Below are 15,871 nucleotides of genomic sequence, written 5' to 3' on the forward strand. Positions count from 1 at the left end.
GTTTTTGTACCTGTGATTATTTTTACAATGATATGCTTTTACAATGTTTTTATTGTTATATTGCCCAGGGGAACTCATAGTTGGAGAATGGAATATATGAAGTTAATCAGTGGTGTAAAAAAATCAGATCCCTACTCTGTACCTTACTTTACATGCAAAGAGGGGAATTTATGCCCATACTTTTTCATATTTAATTTGTTCTTGGGTGGTTACTGCTCTGTTGTTTACATTGTTAAATTGTACTTTTAACTGTTTTGTAGACAGAGCTAAGCAGTCATAGGATATATATTTTAAGACACAGTTTAATGCAAGATTCTAACAGTGATGTATTTAATTAGGATTAAAATAATGCAGAACATTGGAGTTGCATTTATTAAAACTGGCCAATATACTGATGCCATTAGCTCATTTGAGCACATTATGAGCACATCACCAAACCTGAAAGCGGGCTTCAACTTGATCCTGTGCTACTTTGCTACTGGAGACAGAGATCAAATGAAAAAAGCCTTCCAAAAACTGCTTGCTGTTCCACTGGAAATTGATGATGATGACAAGTATATGTCACAAGGAGTAAGTATGCACAAAGATATAACTGCAGTTTATATAGCAAAATCATTTGTGGAAAGGAAAAATGGTTCCTTGGTGGCATATAACAGTGGCATAAAAACACTTTATGATCAGATATTAAGCAATGGTAATTTCATCCCAACAGGTCTCTTTTCTTACAGACAAATATTTTAAATGCAGTTTTGAAGTAAAGTTTATTACACCAATGAAGTGCATGGTTGCACTCGAGCCGCATTTAAATGGCTCTGATTTGGACTAGCGCATCACTCTGCAGCATTATAAATTACAGAATAAGTACAGAAATACTTAATAAAGCCCCTATATGGATAAAAGGATTTTTGGATCAAAAAGTAAATAGAAACTGATACTTTTGGAACTGAAATATGTCAGTTTGGTGCAGAAATAAGCATCTAACCTGCCATACAAAGCATAGCTCAGTTATTTAAGAATAAAGATTTTGCTTAGATTGGGCTGCTCAAATCCTGCAATGAGATGTGCTGAGTTAAGTAGCTAAATTCTGTATTATTGTCTGAAGGAAAATAGTTTACAGAGTATGACATGCAAAATGTTATGGTTTTCACTGATACATTTCTGTGTGCATATATCCATACCTGTTCTTTATGTTACTTCGGTGACTAGATATTTCTTTACCATTTTTAGGATGATCCACATACAAACTTGTTGATAGAAGCTATTAAGAATGATAGCTTACGGCAAATGGAATGCGAAAGGTAAAGGTGGAAGTCTCTCTTGTATTATTTCCAAAGGTCTTTCATTATCTTTCATATTTTGTGGATATGTTTAGGCAGTGAAAAGGTGAATGAATTGAATGTACTTTTCCATCTCTTTACTTTGGTTTTGCTAAATTGCAAGTCAGTTTATTTTTATTTACCGTATTTTTCCATCAATAAGATGCCCCCATGTACAAGACGACCCCCACTTTTCCAACCCAAAATTAAGAAATCAATGTTTTAAAGATAGTGCAGAACACATTTTTATTTAGTAATTAGGTAACTTTTACCTGATACACTCGGTGGGTGGAGGTCCAAACCATCTCTCTGCAGCTCTATTTCCATACTCTTTTGCATAACTGATTACATTCAGTCACGAGTGAAACTGCCGATAGCTTGTCTCTGCAAACAGACTTCCTCCAATTGGTTTGTTCAGCATCAGCTGACATCAGTTACATAAGGCTCGTGATTGGAGGAAGTCTGTTTGCAGAGACAGTATGGGCAGTTTCACTCATGATTGGAGGCTCGTGATTGGAGGAAGCCTGTTTGCAGAGTCAAGCTATTTCACTTGTGATTGGAGGCTAGCAATAGGAGGAAGCCTGTTTGCAGAGACAAAGTATGGGCAGTTTTGCAACTGTGCGGTTCTCTCCTTGGCTTACTTCCTTGCATAAGACGCCCTTCAATTTTTAGCGTAAGGATTTTAGAAAAAAGTATCGTCTTATAGTCAGAAAAATACGGTATTTACCAAATGTCCTCATCTCTGCAATCTCATAACTTTTTATTTAAGACTATAAGAAAAATTAAAACATCCATAGTCTGATTAGAACCCACAAAAGAGACCATCAAAAACAACATAAACAAGATATGATAATAAAACAAGGACAAAAAAAGATAAGGGAAGATTAAAAAGTGATGTCATATATATGCTTAAGAGAATGTCCTCCAAAATGGTTGAGTCTTTAATGTTTTTCTAAAAAACAACAAGAAGAGGGCTAACCTGATCTCCATTGGGAGGCTGTTCCAAGGCACCATCATTGCCTTAGAAAAGCAGCACTTTTTAGCTTCAGGCCCCCCAAACCACTTAGAAATATAAGACTGTATGTAAATTCCCTTGGATGTTACATACTGTTACATACAGCTGGGCCAATGCTGGCTGGAGTAGGTGGTTCTGTGAGTACCCAGGTATCAAACCACAGAGGGCTTTATAGATCAAAATTAAATTGTACCCTGAAGCCAATTGGGAAAAGCCTCAAAAGCTGCAAAATCAATGTTATGTGCTCCCAGGGCCAAGAGCTAATAAGTTTCTGGAACAGTTACACTTTCTGGGTAATCTTTCATGGCAGACCCACGTAAAGCACATTGCAGTAGGCTAAATTGATGGTAACAAGGGCATGAGTTACTGTGGCCAGACTTTCCTGCACTATGCAAGGCCGCAACTGGCAAACCATCTAGAGCTGAGCGTAGGATTCTCTGGGTAACTGTTGTGAAGTTAGTGTGCTATTACCATCTCAACATTCTTCTTAAAAAAGGGGACATTGGAGGTGGGATTATAGTTATCCAAGACTGCTGGATCCAGTGATGGCTTCCTCAGAAGGTAGCACACAACAGCCTCCTTCAAGGCTGCAAGTAGCTGCTCCTCATTTTAAGGAAGCATTGATGATCTCTTGGATCCAAATGGTCACCACTCTGCCTGCTTTCTGGAAAAGTCAGGACAAGCAGAGGTCCAAAGAATAAATAGAAGGGGACAACTGAGACTGCACCTATTCTTTTCCTTGGAGGTACAGGCCCTAGATAATATGGTAAGATGGTGCCCCACACATGACCACAGACTCTGTCCAGGCAGAGTCAAGTTTACAGCAAATCTGAGCAACTTTATTGGCAAAATGCTGTGTAAATTGGTTACAGTGGTCAGGCAGGAGATCTTAAGACTGTCCTCTCCCAGTAGGAAGTTTGTAACCCTAAAGAAGGCCACTGGATGACAGCCCACTAATTCAATAAGCATGCTTCACCTCCCTTATTGCCATAGTTTAGGCCCCAGCATGTGCTTGGCCACATTAACTTCTCATTGTCCTTCATTGGTGCTCCCAGCATTATTTCTGGCTCTTCATTTCCTGGAAAGCCTCATTGAACCAAGGCACTGATTGGGATTGGCCCACAGAAAGAGGCCACTTGGGGACAAGTGTCCTGGAGTCCAGTTTGTCTTCCACTGCCAATTACTCACCAGGTACTAAACATAACTGCCCGCTGGAGAGCTGGGAAATTCCCCAGTTGCCCTTTGAAAAACAATTAGATCCATCAGACTTTATTCCCTATTGGATCATTATCAGTGGTATTGGGCAAATAAGTTAAATAGTTTATCCCTAAATGTACAATCATTCATTTGACATTTTAATTTTATATCCCTCTGACCAAATTAATTTCCCTAAAAAGGGTTTGAGAAAATATGTGGGAAGGTGGGTTTAAAAACTGGACAGGTAAGATTGTTAATAATATGTTACATTGTGGAATGCTCCAGTTTAAGATGCCAGCAAAACAGCCTTGCCCTCTTTTAAGGGTATTTAATTCCATTCCCTCACTCCCGATTTTCCACTCTTTTTTCCTTCCAGTGATTTAGTAATATTCCATAGTCCTGGAACAAGTTCAGTCCTCTTTTCCTCTTTGCCCTATATAGTTGGGTGGGTAGTGGGAAAATCTAAATATTTTGTACTTCAGATTTCCCAAGCCTGCTGATATTTTCTGTTTTCCATACTCAGAGAATCAGTGTTCAGATAGAGGATGGAATGAGTGTCCTAATAAGTACTTTTAATGGAGAATTATAGTCCACAAAAGCTTATCTGAAACCACAAATCAGTTTCCTTTCTAAGTACCTTAATTGTTGTTTTTTATTTAGTACTTAATATTTATTATTTATTTATTTATTTAACTATTTAAATCTAATATTTATCTAGTACTTCCTTGAATAAGTTTCTGTGTCAGCCACTGTGTGTATATAATGCTTTGCCTTTTCTCACTAGAATATCTTGTGTTTTTAAGGAAAGCTACAGCAGAAAAGTATATTATGACAGCTGCTAAACTAATTGCTCCAGCAATTGAAACTTCATTTGCAGTAGGCTATGACTGGTAGGTGACAGTTTCCAACCGAGTTGCCATTCTCAATTCCTAGAATACTTCTGTGGACGTCCATGGTTTACAAGTTATATTCTGGTTGATTCTGTTAAAGGTTGACTATAATGTCATGATTACATGCAATGATTGAAGTAAAATGAAATAATTTGTATTTTATTGATTTGTGTGTTTCCATTTAAAAGCTCTAAAGCCTGGATCTTGTGTAGTAACCCACAATATGAGTTAGGTTGAATTGATACTGAATTACAATATAAAGCTGTTGCAAAACAAATCTGCACAACAAACTCACCTTCTCAGTGCTTTAGTAGTCTACTGGGGACTCAGTGAGTCTCCTTTTAAATATCTGGGTCTGTAAAGTTGTCAAGTATTCAAGTCATCATCATCATATTTATTTCGGTCATTGACCAATAAAAATAGATACAATAAAACAGACAACAATATTACCCCTTTCATCAATACCTACTAGCAACCATTTGTGGGAGAAGCTTACACATTATGTAGCAAAAATTTTGCAACTTTTAAAGAAATAGATCTGTCTTGATTATTTAACAAATAATGCAAATAAAAATTATCGGAATGCCTGGGGAATTTAAATAAAAGAGGGGTAATCAGCTGAAAGCGAATGTCCCTATAATACTGACAATACAAAAGAACATGGACTGTGGTATTTTCCTTCTAAAACAGCTGTAGGGAGAGCGTTAAATCGAGCTAAGGATAAAGCTCTCCTGAATTTTGGGACTGTAATATGATACAAGTATGAGACTGGTTTGCTCACTAGAATTTGGTTATTTGCAATTATATTGTGGGTAAAAACAGCACTTTATGCTTGGCCTTCTGTATCTAAGATCCTTTGCCTTAGTAGTGACCTGGCTCGGTCAAACTCTAAAGTCAAAATGGCATCGTTGGAAAACCCATAGAGACTCAGTTTCTTTTGGAGAGCTGTTTTCCAGGTCGTCTCAAAGTTATCTGCCAGTATTAGATGGGTCAGTCCGCTGGGGTTATGGTGTAATTTTAGCCAGTGGGTAAAGATATTAATCCATAGATTGATTTCAAGTGTACTGACTCCTGCTTCCCGTCGGAGTACTGCATTTGGAACACAGCTGGGTACCTGGAAGATGTTTCTTAGAAATTTTGTTTGAACTCTTTCCAAGGTAATCATGTTGTTGTATGGTCCTAATTGGGCCCCATATAACAGTTGTGCTCGAGCTTTGGCTGCAAACAACTTAATTGCAGCAGGAATAAACTGCGCTCCTCTGGAAAAGTAAGAGGTTTGGATGGCTAAGGCAGACCTCTGGGCGTTACGAGTTACATAGTCCAGATGGGCATTTCTATTTCCTGAGGCTTGGAAAACAATCCCTAGATATTTGAAGACTTTAACCTGCTCAATGGATTGTCCGCCTAAATTCCAACTTCTTTGTTTAGGGCGTTTAGAAAAAGTAAGGATCTTAGTCTTGGTATAATGTATTATTAATTCCTCCTCAATACAATAATCTATAAGTGAGTTCAAAGCTGTCTTAAGGCCAATAGAGGTTAATGATAGAGTTACTGCATCATCAGCATACAATAATAAGTTAAAATGTCTTTGAGCTAATTTAGGGGGGTGGAATGTAGAATTACTTAAATAAGAGACTAATGAGTTTATATAATAATTAAATAAAACTGGGGCCAGTACACATCCCTATCTAACTCCCCTCTTTACAGATATTTCTTTTGTGCCATGGCCTTGAGTGCTGCACCTAACCTTCAATCTGGTGTTCTCATGGACTTTAATAAGCAGCAGTAATAGGCGTTTATCTATTGTGGAATTTTTTAATTTAAGCCATAGCTTAGTTCTAGAAACAGTATCAAAAGCTGACCTAAAATCAATAAAAGCTGCATAAAGAGATTGTCGCAATTTATGAGTGTACTTCTCAACTAAATGTTGCAGGACCAAGGCATGGTCTAATGTTGATCGTCCTGTTCTAAACCCAGCCTGTTCATCCTTTATAATATTTTCAGATTCAAGCCAATCTAGTAATTTCTCCTGTAGGTGTTTGGCATATATTTTACCAATCTGGCTTAACAAACTGATTGGGCGTACTAATCTGGTTTAACAAACTGATTGGGCATATTTAAGTCAGTTTATAGGATCATCTTAATAAAGCAGTTGCTTTCTTGATATAGAAAGTCCCCCTAAGAAAACAATATTTTTTTCTCTTTTGTTTCTCTTGAAGGTGTGTAGAAATGGTAAAAACTTCTCAATATGTAGAGTTAGCCAATGACCTGGAAATCAATAAAGCAATTACCTATTTGCGGCAAAAAGATTTTAATCAGGTACAGTATTTTCATAAAGTTTTTTACTGGTAAATTTTTACATTGAATCATGATCAAAATACGATTTCAAATGCATACGTTTAACAAATTGAAATGTTACTGTATTACATTACACTGTAAAATAGAATTCAGGTTGTTGATACGTTTAAAAATCAAGTTAATCATTTTTGTTACTGGTTTTGGTATTTACAACATTTACTTGTTATTGAGTTGCTGTCCAGAACAACAAGACAGGAGTAAATTTAATGATCATTTAAGATGATAAAAATATATTGGGAATGAGGCAGAATGAATCATATTATTCTTTGAATTTGTAGATAGGAAATATCCACAAAAGATAGGGATTAAAAAGGAAAGTTTCAAACACTTGCATAGTTTCAAACATTTTTAAGCTTGAAAATTACATGGTCAAGCTTTGCAGACCAGAAATGTTAAAGTTGTTCATCAGGGTATATGCTTTATGTTGCAATGGAACAACAAAGGCCATTTGGCCAATGAAGATAATAAAAGCTGAATTTGAAAACTAATCCTTCTTTAAAGTTCATAATATTGGAATGGATTGCCACCAGTGATATTATTGGAGCTAGCTAGTAGATGCCTGAGATACTTGCATTACATTATACAACAGACCCCAAATTTACAGGCATGTTATTCAGGGAGATATCAGTGTTACCAGGTAGACCAGACAGGAAACATGACCAGATAAGCTAATTCTACTTTATTGTAAAGCTACATTAACAGAACCTTGCAAGTCTGAAAGTACAGTTCTCCTGCCATCTCCTTTACAGACTGAGAAACCAGGGAGGGTCCTTTCTGAATCTCTTGACTGGCCCACTATCCAACTGCGGGCTATGTTGTCTCTTATCTGACCATTCCCCAGGCAGCATTTCTTTGCCCCATCTCCCAAGGTGTTTCCCACATACCATTACAGGAGGGGAGAGAACTGTATGTTTTCAGTACAAAAACTTGATTGGATTAATAGATATGTAGCCCACTTAGAATAAATGCATTCTCTTGCCAGATCTTCCTCCTCTGGTCTCAATATGCATCAGATGTTCAGTTGTCTGAGTGTGCAAGGCAAATCTTTAAACTATATTTTTGTCAGTAAAATTGGCTGTGGCTCCCAAATCCAGTAAGTTTAACGGGTATATATTTGAATCTGTTTGAGAGTGTAGAATTACAAGCAAGATAAAATGTTGTTATCTAGAATCCTATGTCCCCTTGATTTCCTGATGGCTCCCTTTCAGAGCTTTTGAAAAAGAGACCAGCTTTGTTTCTAAAGATCTCAGGCTTAAGAGATTAGGGCATTTACTGTTGAAATGGCCTGTGATACCACAAGCATGCCATTTCACAGGTTTAGTAAGATGAAAGAGTAGCGGTACACAAATCCCAACAAATGAACTTATTTTTAATTTAGAACCAAAGTATCTGAGTATACATTATGAAGGACACTTTCTGACACTTTTCCTCACAGCATTACAGGGAGATGCCCATGTAAGCATTTTACAGGAAAATGTAGGATATAAAACTAACAAATAATAACATTGATCAAACAAAACCTATACTGTACTCCAAATTTCACATCTAAATATTATTCAGAACATTTTTCTTTCCTCTGAAATTAATGATCTCAATATATGAGGAAAAAATTATTCTATTTTATTAGCGTGTACCTCCTAAGCAATTTGCTAGGAAGCAATAAACTTGAGCTAGCTCCATCTGCTTTGCATATGCCTGTTTGTGCACTTCATAAATTAAAACAGTACTGTAATGCACTTTTTGCAGGAAACTGTTAAACAAGAATGACTTGGCTTATTTCTCTAAGGTACATGCATTTCCTAATAAGTAACTGACATGTTGTGCTTCATAAACTTCTATGTAGTGGAAAATAGAGCCTCATAAATGCATATGCATATAGCATAAAGCATATCTTTATGCTATAGAATATATGAGTCAATTTCAACCTATAAAATAAAAAGTTAACTTTAAATAATAAAATGCAGTGGCTGCAACATCTACAGCAATTCCCAAAACATATTTTCAGATTTTAAGGATAAAACCTTCTTTAACAAAATAATTATTCTTCTTGAATGTCTTTTTCATGTTCCAAAATCTTTAAGACAGATGTTTTTAAAAATTCAACAACAAAGTATCTCCATAAATAATATTATTGTGTTAAGAACCCATAGTGATAAATCTCTTTGCCGCATAATAAAAGTTGAGAACAGCTGTGATGTAAAATGAGAGGAGAAGTAATTGTCATTTTCTTTGTTTTTTTAACCGTAACTTACACCAGAGTTTCTCACTTAGTGTTATTTCTCTAAAAGTGCAGAATGAGTCAATACGTTTCTATTTGTTTTATATTTTACTCTAATTACTGAGCTTCTTTCCAATTATTGATCCAATCATATCTATAAATATAGAGATTTGCAGTATGCCATCTTTTTCACATAGCCTCTTGGCTAAGAGTCGGATGGCCCTGACCCATCCAGAAAGCTCTGAAAACCTGGCTTTTCCCTTAGGTGTTGGGCCTAGGTTAGAATTAGGGTTAGGGTTAACCCAGTATATGTGCATTTGGGACTGTGAATTGTTGGTGAGAGATGTCTCGGTTCATTGTGTTTGTTTTTAATTGTATTTTTTTTGTTCTATTTTATATTGCTTTTTTTACTATCAGCTGCCAAGAGTTATTTGATTAAGATGGGGGGCCTTATAAGTTTTCTAAATAAGAAAAATGTGTTTATATTTGAAAATGATGCAATCGTAAAACATACCTACACTGAGTCAGTTGTGTGTGTCTTGGACTACTATTATGTATTGCTCAAAACGTTGAACAGTAGTTGGCAGTACTGTTCTACTCCCTATTGTGTTTCACTCCTGCCAAGGAAGATGGATGTGGTGTAAATATTACCTTGAAAAAGACTCCCTTGATTTCAGTTGACCTTAATTCTCAGATATAGAAATTGCTTTCAGCGAGATAAACTGTTTTGTGACTTCATATTTAGTGCTTGTGTCTTACTTTATAATTTTTTTTGTACTTTCCGCTGTTTCTTTGAATTTGCTTACTTTTAATATGGTCAGTAACAAAAGGTCTTGAGTGGATTGCAAACTAGAAGAATAATGATAAAATGAAAATAAAATACAATAAATACAGTGGGGAAGAAAGGAACAGATTTAAAGTTGTGTAACTATTAAAATTTAAAACAGCTAGAGGAAAAACAATAACTTAGCCTGGTGCTAAAAATAGAGCTTTAGTAGCTGATGATATAAAAAACCTAATAAATAAGTAACAGTGGATGATGTGTGAGCTGTCTTGTGGATGATACTCTAGAAGCAAGGCATGCTATCATCTGAAAAAGTTTCTCTCTCTTTTCTTGCTACTAGAATTCAGAAGTAGGACCTGGAGGAGCTTTCAGCACTGACCTAATTGTCCAGGCTAGTACATATAGAAGGAGTTGCATTGGTTCCAAACCATTAAAGGTTTTCAAGATTAGCATTAACTAGGACTACAATTTCTGAGCTGCAGAAATGTAGATAACTATAAAATGGCAGCCAGAGGACACAGACCATTCTAATTCTTTACTGCCATCTAATGAACAGGTACATTTTTCCTGGATAAATCTGGTAGTCCTAGCATCAATACACTGAATTGGACCAGTAATGGACTGGAAGGCCATGCAGCTGCTGAAGCATTTGTAATCACATGATTGTATTAGTCAACCCCAATTAGTTCAAAATAGAAGTTTTACTAATTGAAGTTTTAGGACAGTCTTCAGAAGTACCTCATGTTCTGCAATTATCCAGCTAGATCTGAGTAGTTTTTACAATGAGAGTAACTTTGCTTATTGATTACTTCTAGGCTGTAGACACTTTAAAGATGTTTGAAAAAAAGGATAGCAGAGTTAAAAGTGCAGCTGCAACAAATCTTTCTTTTCTTTACTTTTTGGTGAGTAATTAAAGATTTTTTAAAAATTAAGTCTGAGGATATAGAGCCTCTCTGGATTTTGTCATATGATTAATTTTAAAAGTAGTCAATAGTTTTAAGAACAGATAACTACTCAGTACATTTTATTAATTGTTGAAGTTAGTATCTTGAAATTATTTACTCCAACGTCACATAAAATATGCTTCATTTCTTAAAGTCGACAGTTCAAAGTTCGAGAAGCTCAGTCTCTGTTACTAACTTACAAAGAGCAATGAGTTCATTGGTGCATGTTGGCATCAACTAGTTTGTTCTAACTGACATGTAGGCCACAGGTTGTCCATTCCTGCCACAGCAGCTTTCCAAGATGTATTATTTAACAGGTGTTTAAAATGGAACAGAATGATACTGTTTTGGCAACTTTGAAATTCCCTTCATTCACAACCACTTGGATTTTTGGGAAAACCATCAGAAAAATGCATGCAACATGAAGTTAAAGTATTGATAATGAAAACAGGATTGATTAATTTTTTTTTTCTAATTTCTGATTGGTCAGCTAAAGGCAACATTGATTGACTCATAGACAGGAAGTAATGAATGGAAGCATGGGTCAGCTTCAAACTAATTCTGAGGAACTGGGAGTAGAAACACTTCTGATATGGAAATGCTTTAAGAAAAAGATAACTGAATTGGATTGTTTCAATTTCTTAGAGTTTGATCTATTTAAAATTATCCTGGCAAAGTATTTAGGAAGCAAAGTATACTGTTATATTGCTTAAGCATTGGGTTATAATCTTAATAGGTACTAGAATCTTTAAATGTTAATGTATTAACAAATCTGTATATACCAGGAATCAAAAAATATTTTTAAAGAGTTAATTTCCAAAGCATCAGCAACTGGATAATAAGATGTGTTCTATGTTTAATTAAGGAAAATGAGTTTAAACAAGCAAGCAATTATGCAGATTTAGCAGTAAATTCTGACAGATACAATCCAGCTGCTCTAACAAATAAAGGAAATACCATTTTCATAAATGGAGATTATGAGAAGGCAGCAGAGTTTTATAAGGAATCTTTAAGGAATGATTCTTCATGCACTGAAGCACTTTATAATATTGGTAAGTCACAAGGTAATTTGGACTGCAATTTGAGATGCTTGGTACTCTGGATACAGAATATATCATTTTTAAAAGTGGAAATTGCTAGTTTTGCTCTTAATTGGGAGGGTCCACAATTGGAGGGTCAAGATGGTGAGTGCAAGTGCAGATGAAAGCCCTGCCCCTTTCTGTACATGATGTTGCATGTAGAAAATGACAGAACTTTGATCCACAGTTGTGCCTGCCATCTTGGCCTTCTTAGCTCCCCTGTTGTGGATTCCTCTGTTCTTAATTATATTTTTTTTATCAAAGTTGTAATAGCTAAGTGGTCATTTGTGCTGTAAGCATTATTATGCCTCTTTCCAGAGCCCAACATCCATATTAAAATAGAGACAGATTTCTTATTTATTGTAAGCAGGTTTCCTTGTCATTCTCTATACTTAAATATTTTTTTCTATTTTGTAAATCATTATAGCTTATAGGGTACGTGGGTGTCTGCTGGGGCAGTGGGGAAGCAAAGGACAACATGTGCATTGTGATATCGTTGCTTTAATGATGCATCTTGCATACATGTATCAGATGTTATGATGTGACTAACTCAAATTATACAATTGCATCATTTGTGTGATACCATGATACCTATGTCATTTTGAAATTATTGTGGTTTATAACAGATGCCTGTGAACCCACATAATTACCCCATTTTGGCATTGTGAGGAAATGTGTGTTTATATCATTTTTTATCATTAAAAAGAATCCTAAAATGGATAACTTTCCAGCATGTGTTTCATTTAATTATATTATGGTAAATGTATTCTTAGCTCAGTTTATTTCTATTTTTCATGACAAATATGCTCTTCTTTTTTTGGTAGGTTTAACTTATAAAAAACTAAACAGGTTAGACGAAGCATTGGATTCTTTTTTGAAGCTTCATGCGATCCTTCGAAATAGTGCCCAGGTTCTCTTCCAAATAGCATGCATGTATCTTTTCAACATATCTAGTGTCTGACATTTCAGATGTTCAGTGCCCTGTTGAACTCAACTGTAGCACAGCGCATACTCATATAAAAATTGCAAGGTATCAAGAAAGTCTACATAAGATATTCCTTAACTGACAATATTTCAGATATGAATTAATGGAGGACCCTAATCAGGCCATTGAGTGGCTTATGCAACTTATTAGTGTTGTTCCAACAGATTCACATGCATTAGCAAAACTTGGGGAACTCTATGATAATGAAGGAGACAAGTCTCAAGCTTTTCAATATTATTATGAGGTAGGTGTTTTAAAAATTATATTTCTGTATCAGCCTTCATCTTGCATGCTAGCTGGGCTTATTGGAATTAAAATCTGATGTATCTGAGGCTCATTATTGAGGAAGGCTAATCTGTTGCATTTTCTAATATACAATAGAAAATGTATATTATATAAGTGAAAGCATGCTTAATTTGACACTTTAAGATGGCAAAGAATATACAGAATTAAATATTCTGCTGAGTGAAGAATAATTCTTGGTAAATATGTTTGCTAAATATATTTTTATTGGTCAGTAATATGGAATCTGTAGAGAAAACATTTTATTCAGTAATACAACAGTTAAATTTGATTGTAACCTCATTTCTTCACATGGAAAAATTCTCATATGGGATTAAATAGATAAATTTCCCTTATGTGTATATTATCATTCACAAAGGTATTGTGGAAGATTTTTGGAAAATTTGAGGTAATTTATGTCAGCAGATCAAGAGAAATAGAATGATGCATCCCTTATGATTATTCCTGGATTTTTATTTAACTTTTCATGTTCTACTTTAAATTTGTCCTTTTAAAGTCTGTCAAGCAATATAGAATGCACTCAGCTCCAATCTTAACAGAATACCTACTGAATTCAATGAAAGCTAAGTCAAATTATTATAACCTTTAATCCCTAGCAATGGCTCCAGACATCTCCACAATTCTCATAATCCCTGTAAAGTTCAGGTCTGTTGAATTTTACCTTCTGCGTATAAATTATGAAACAGTTCAGAAATAATGTTTTTATCGTCTTACACTTTGGGATTTATTTCTTTATTTATCAAATTTATGGATGATTTAGATCAACCTTTTCCAGTTTCTAGTATGTTAATACTACAACTTCTATAGTTTTAGTCAGTACAGTTGCTGACTGGGAATTATGGGAATTGTAGTTTAACACGTCTGAAGGGCATTGGGTTGAAGAGGGCTAATGAAGAATCCACCACTACCATCACAAGCAGTGATTTAGAAAAAAATTGCTGGTATTTTAATATTATTAGTTTATAGCCCCTCCAATTGTTAACCAGGTCTAAGCGGGTTATAATCCTACCATGTTTAAATAGGATTAAAAGAACTAAGAAATAGGACAAGATAAATAACATTAATATCCACAAATTTAATACAATAATAGTAAAATATTCCTTTGTCATATTCCTATATCTTATATCACTCGTATATAAGAGGAGTCTCTCTTAATTCATCTCCCGCTCTGTTAAAAAAAATTTTTTTATTATTATTTTCCTAAATTCCAATAATATTGGGGCAAGTTGAATCCCCAGGGGAATGGAGTTCCAGAGAAGAGAACTGCATTACAGAAGGCCTGTCCCCAAAAACTCTGTAGGTGATGTTCTTTAACAAAGGGAACCTGGAGATAGTGACCTCTTTCTGATGTGATTGAGTAAGGAGAAGTTATTGGGAACAGGCAGTCCAATAGATACCCAGATTCATCTAGTTTTAAGGGTGACAACCAGCACCTTGAATTGCATGCAGAAGCTAACTTTTGTGAATCTCTTCAAGTAGTGTGGTTAAATGGGCAAACCAAGGCATACCAATAATTGCTCAAGCTGCTGAAGTCTTCTTCAATTTCAAATGGTGAGGAACTTCACAGTGAAGGATCCTAGGGAAAAACTTCTACCGCCATAGCCATTAAAACCACTCCTTCAGGAAGGAAGAGAACCATTGTGCTCCCACTCCCAACTCTTGAACGTGACCAATGGTTTCAAAAGCTGTTGAGAGATTAAGCAGAACCAAGAGCGTCATGCTCCCCTAATCCTGATTCTGCCCAAAATTATCCATAAATGCAATTAATTTGGTTTTGGTGCAGTGTGCACATTGAAAAGGGTCTAGATAATCCATTACCTCCAGGGCCATCCACAATTGCAGGCCCACCATTTTCTGAACAACCTTCTCCAGATTGGACAGTACTCTAAATTTGCTAGGTTGAGCAATAGTTTCTTAGCCCACTTGGACCACTGTTTTCTTCCTCATCATCTCCTTCTTCACATGAATGAATATATACGTTTGTGGTATGTTAAGAAGGTAGATACTTATGCTCTTAAAGCAGAATCCTGCAATCAATGGCTAACTTAACAGAATAATTCTAACTTCCCATATTTTCAAGCCTGTAAATAAGAGACCAGCCACATGATTTATACGTGTCATACCTGAATCAGGCTTGCCTCACTACAAATACTTAAATTATAGAACATTCATCTAAAAACTCAGTATAAAACATATTAGCTTTGCAGGAATTAGGTTAAATTTGCTAGTAAATTATCCTCCTTGCTTTGAATTGCAGCTTCTCTATAGATCACACAAAGGCCCCTTGAACCACATTCTCAGTGTAGCCTTGCTCTGGCTACACCCACATTTTGGGTTGTTTACAGGGAGAGGGAGAGGTCACTTTGTATTTTTTATCTTCAGGTTAAATAGCTCACTTTTTCAGATGCGTGGAATAGTCACCATTTTTGGCTACCATAAACTAACATGGCTCTGTCTATAAGTTTATGCTACATATTTAAGCTACATTGTTTAAGCCAAACAATTAGGTAATAATTATTAAGCTATGTAATTTTCTTATCCAAAATAAATTAGTTTTGACTGCTGTATAGATTCAAAGGAAACATATCATAATGTAGTACATTGTAATTGTAATATAATGTAACAAATGTAATATATTTATTACAGTATCATTGACCAAGAAAAACCATATTTTGAGGAAGTGCTTCCTTGTTTCACTTTTAAAATGCTTGCAAATCAGATATGCAAGAAATAAGCACTTTTTAAATCAAATGTTTTCATAATTTTTCTTGTAATTGCAAAA

General features: G+C 35.3%; 1 protein-coding gene across 3 annotated transcripts in view; it reads left to right on the forward strand.

Annotated features, from left to right (window-relative positions):
• IFT88 (intraflagellar transport 88) overlaps positions 1 to 15,871 on the forward strand; it is a 48,546-nt gene that overhangs the window by 17,680 nt on the left and 14,995 nt on the right. For all 3 annotated transcript variants that reach the window (XM_025169666.2, XM_015888892.3, XM_088140668.1), the window contains 8 exons: positions 339 to 570; positions 1,228 to 1,298; positions 4,332 to 4,418; positions 6,638 to 6,737; positions 10,594 to 10,680; positions 11,588 to 11,774; positions 12,626 to 12,734; positions 12,880 to 13,030. In XM_025169666.2, coding sequence (XP_025025434.1) covers positions 339 to 570; positions 1,228 to 1,298; positions 4,332 to 4,418; positions 6,638 to 6,737; positions 10,594 to 10,680; positions 11,588 to 11,774; positions 12,626 to 12,734; positions 12,880 to 13,030 — 1,024 coding nt within the window. The remainder of the gene's footprint in view (positions 1 to 338; positions 571 to 1,227; positions 1,299 to 4,331; positions 4,419 to 6,637; positions 6,738 to 10,593; positions 10,681 to 11,587; positions 11,775 to 12,625; positions 12,735 to 12,879; positions 13,031 to 15,871) is intronic.

Source organism: Python bivittatus, unplaced genomic scaffold (assembly GCF_059951505.1).
Source record: "Python bivittatus isolate LINGU-HERP-01145 unplaced genomic scaffold, Pbiv_v1 ctg000340_np1212, whole genome shotgun sequence".
Classification (NCBI taxonomy): Eukaryota; Metazoa; Chordata; class Lepidosauria; order Squamata; family Pythonidae; genus Python; species Python bivittatus.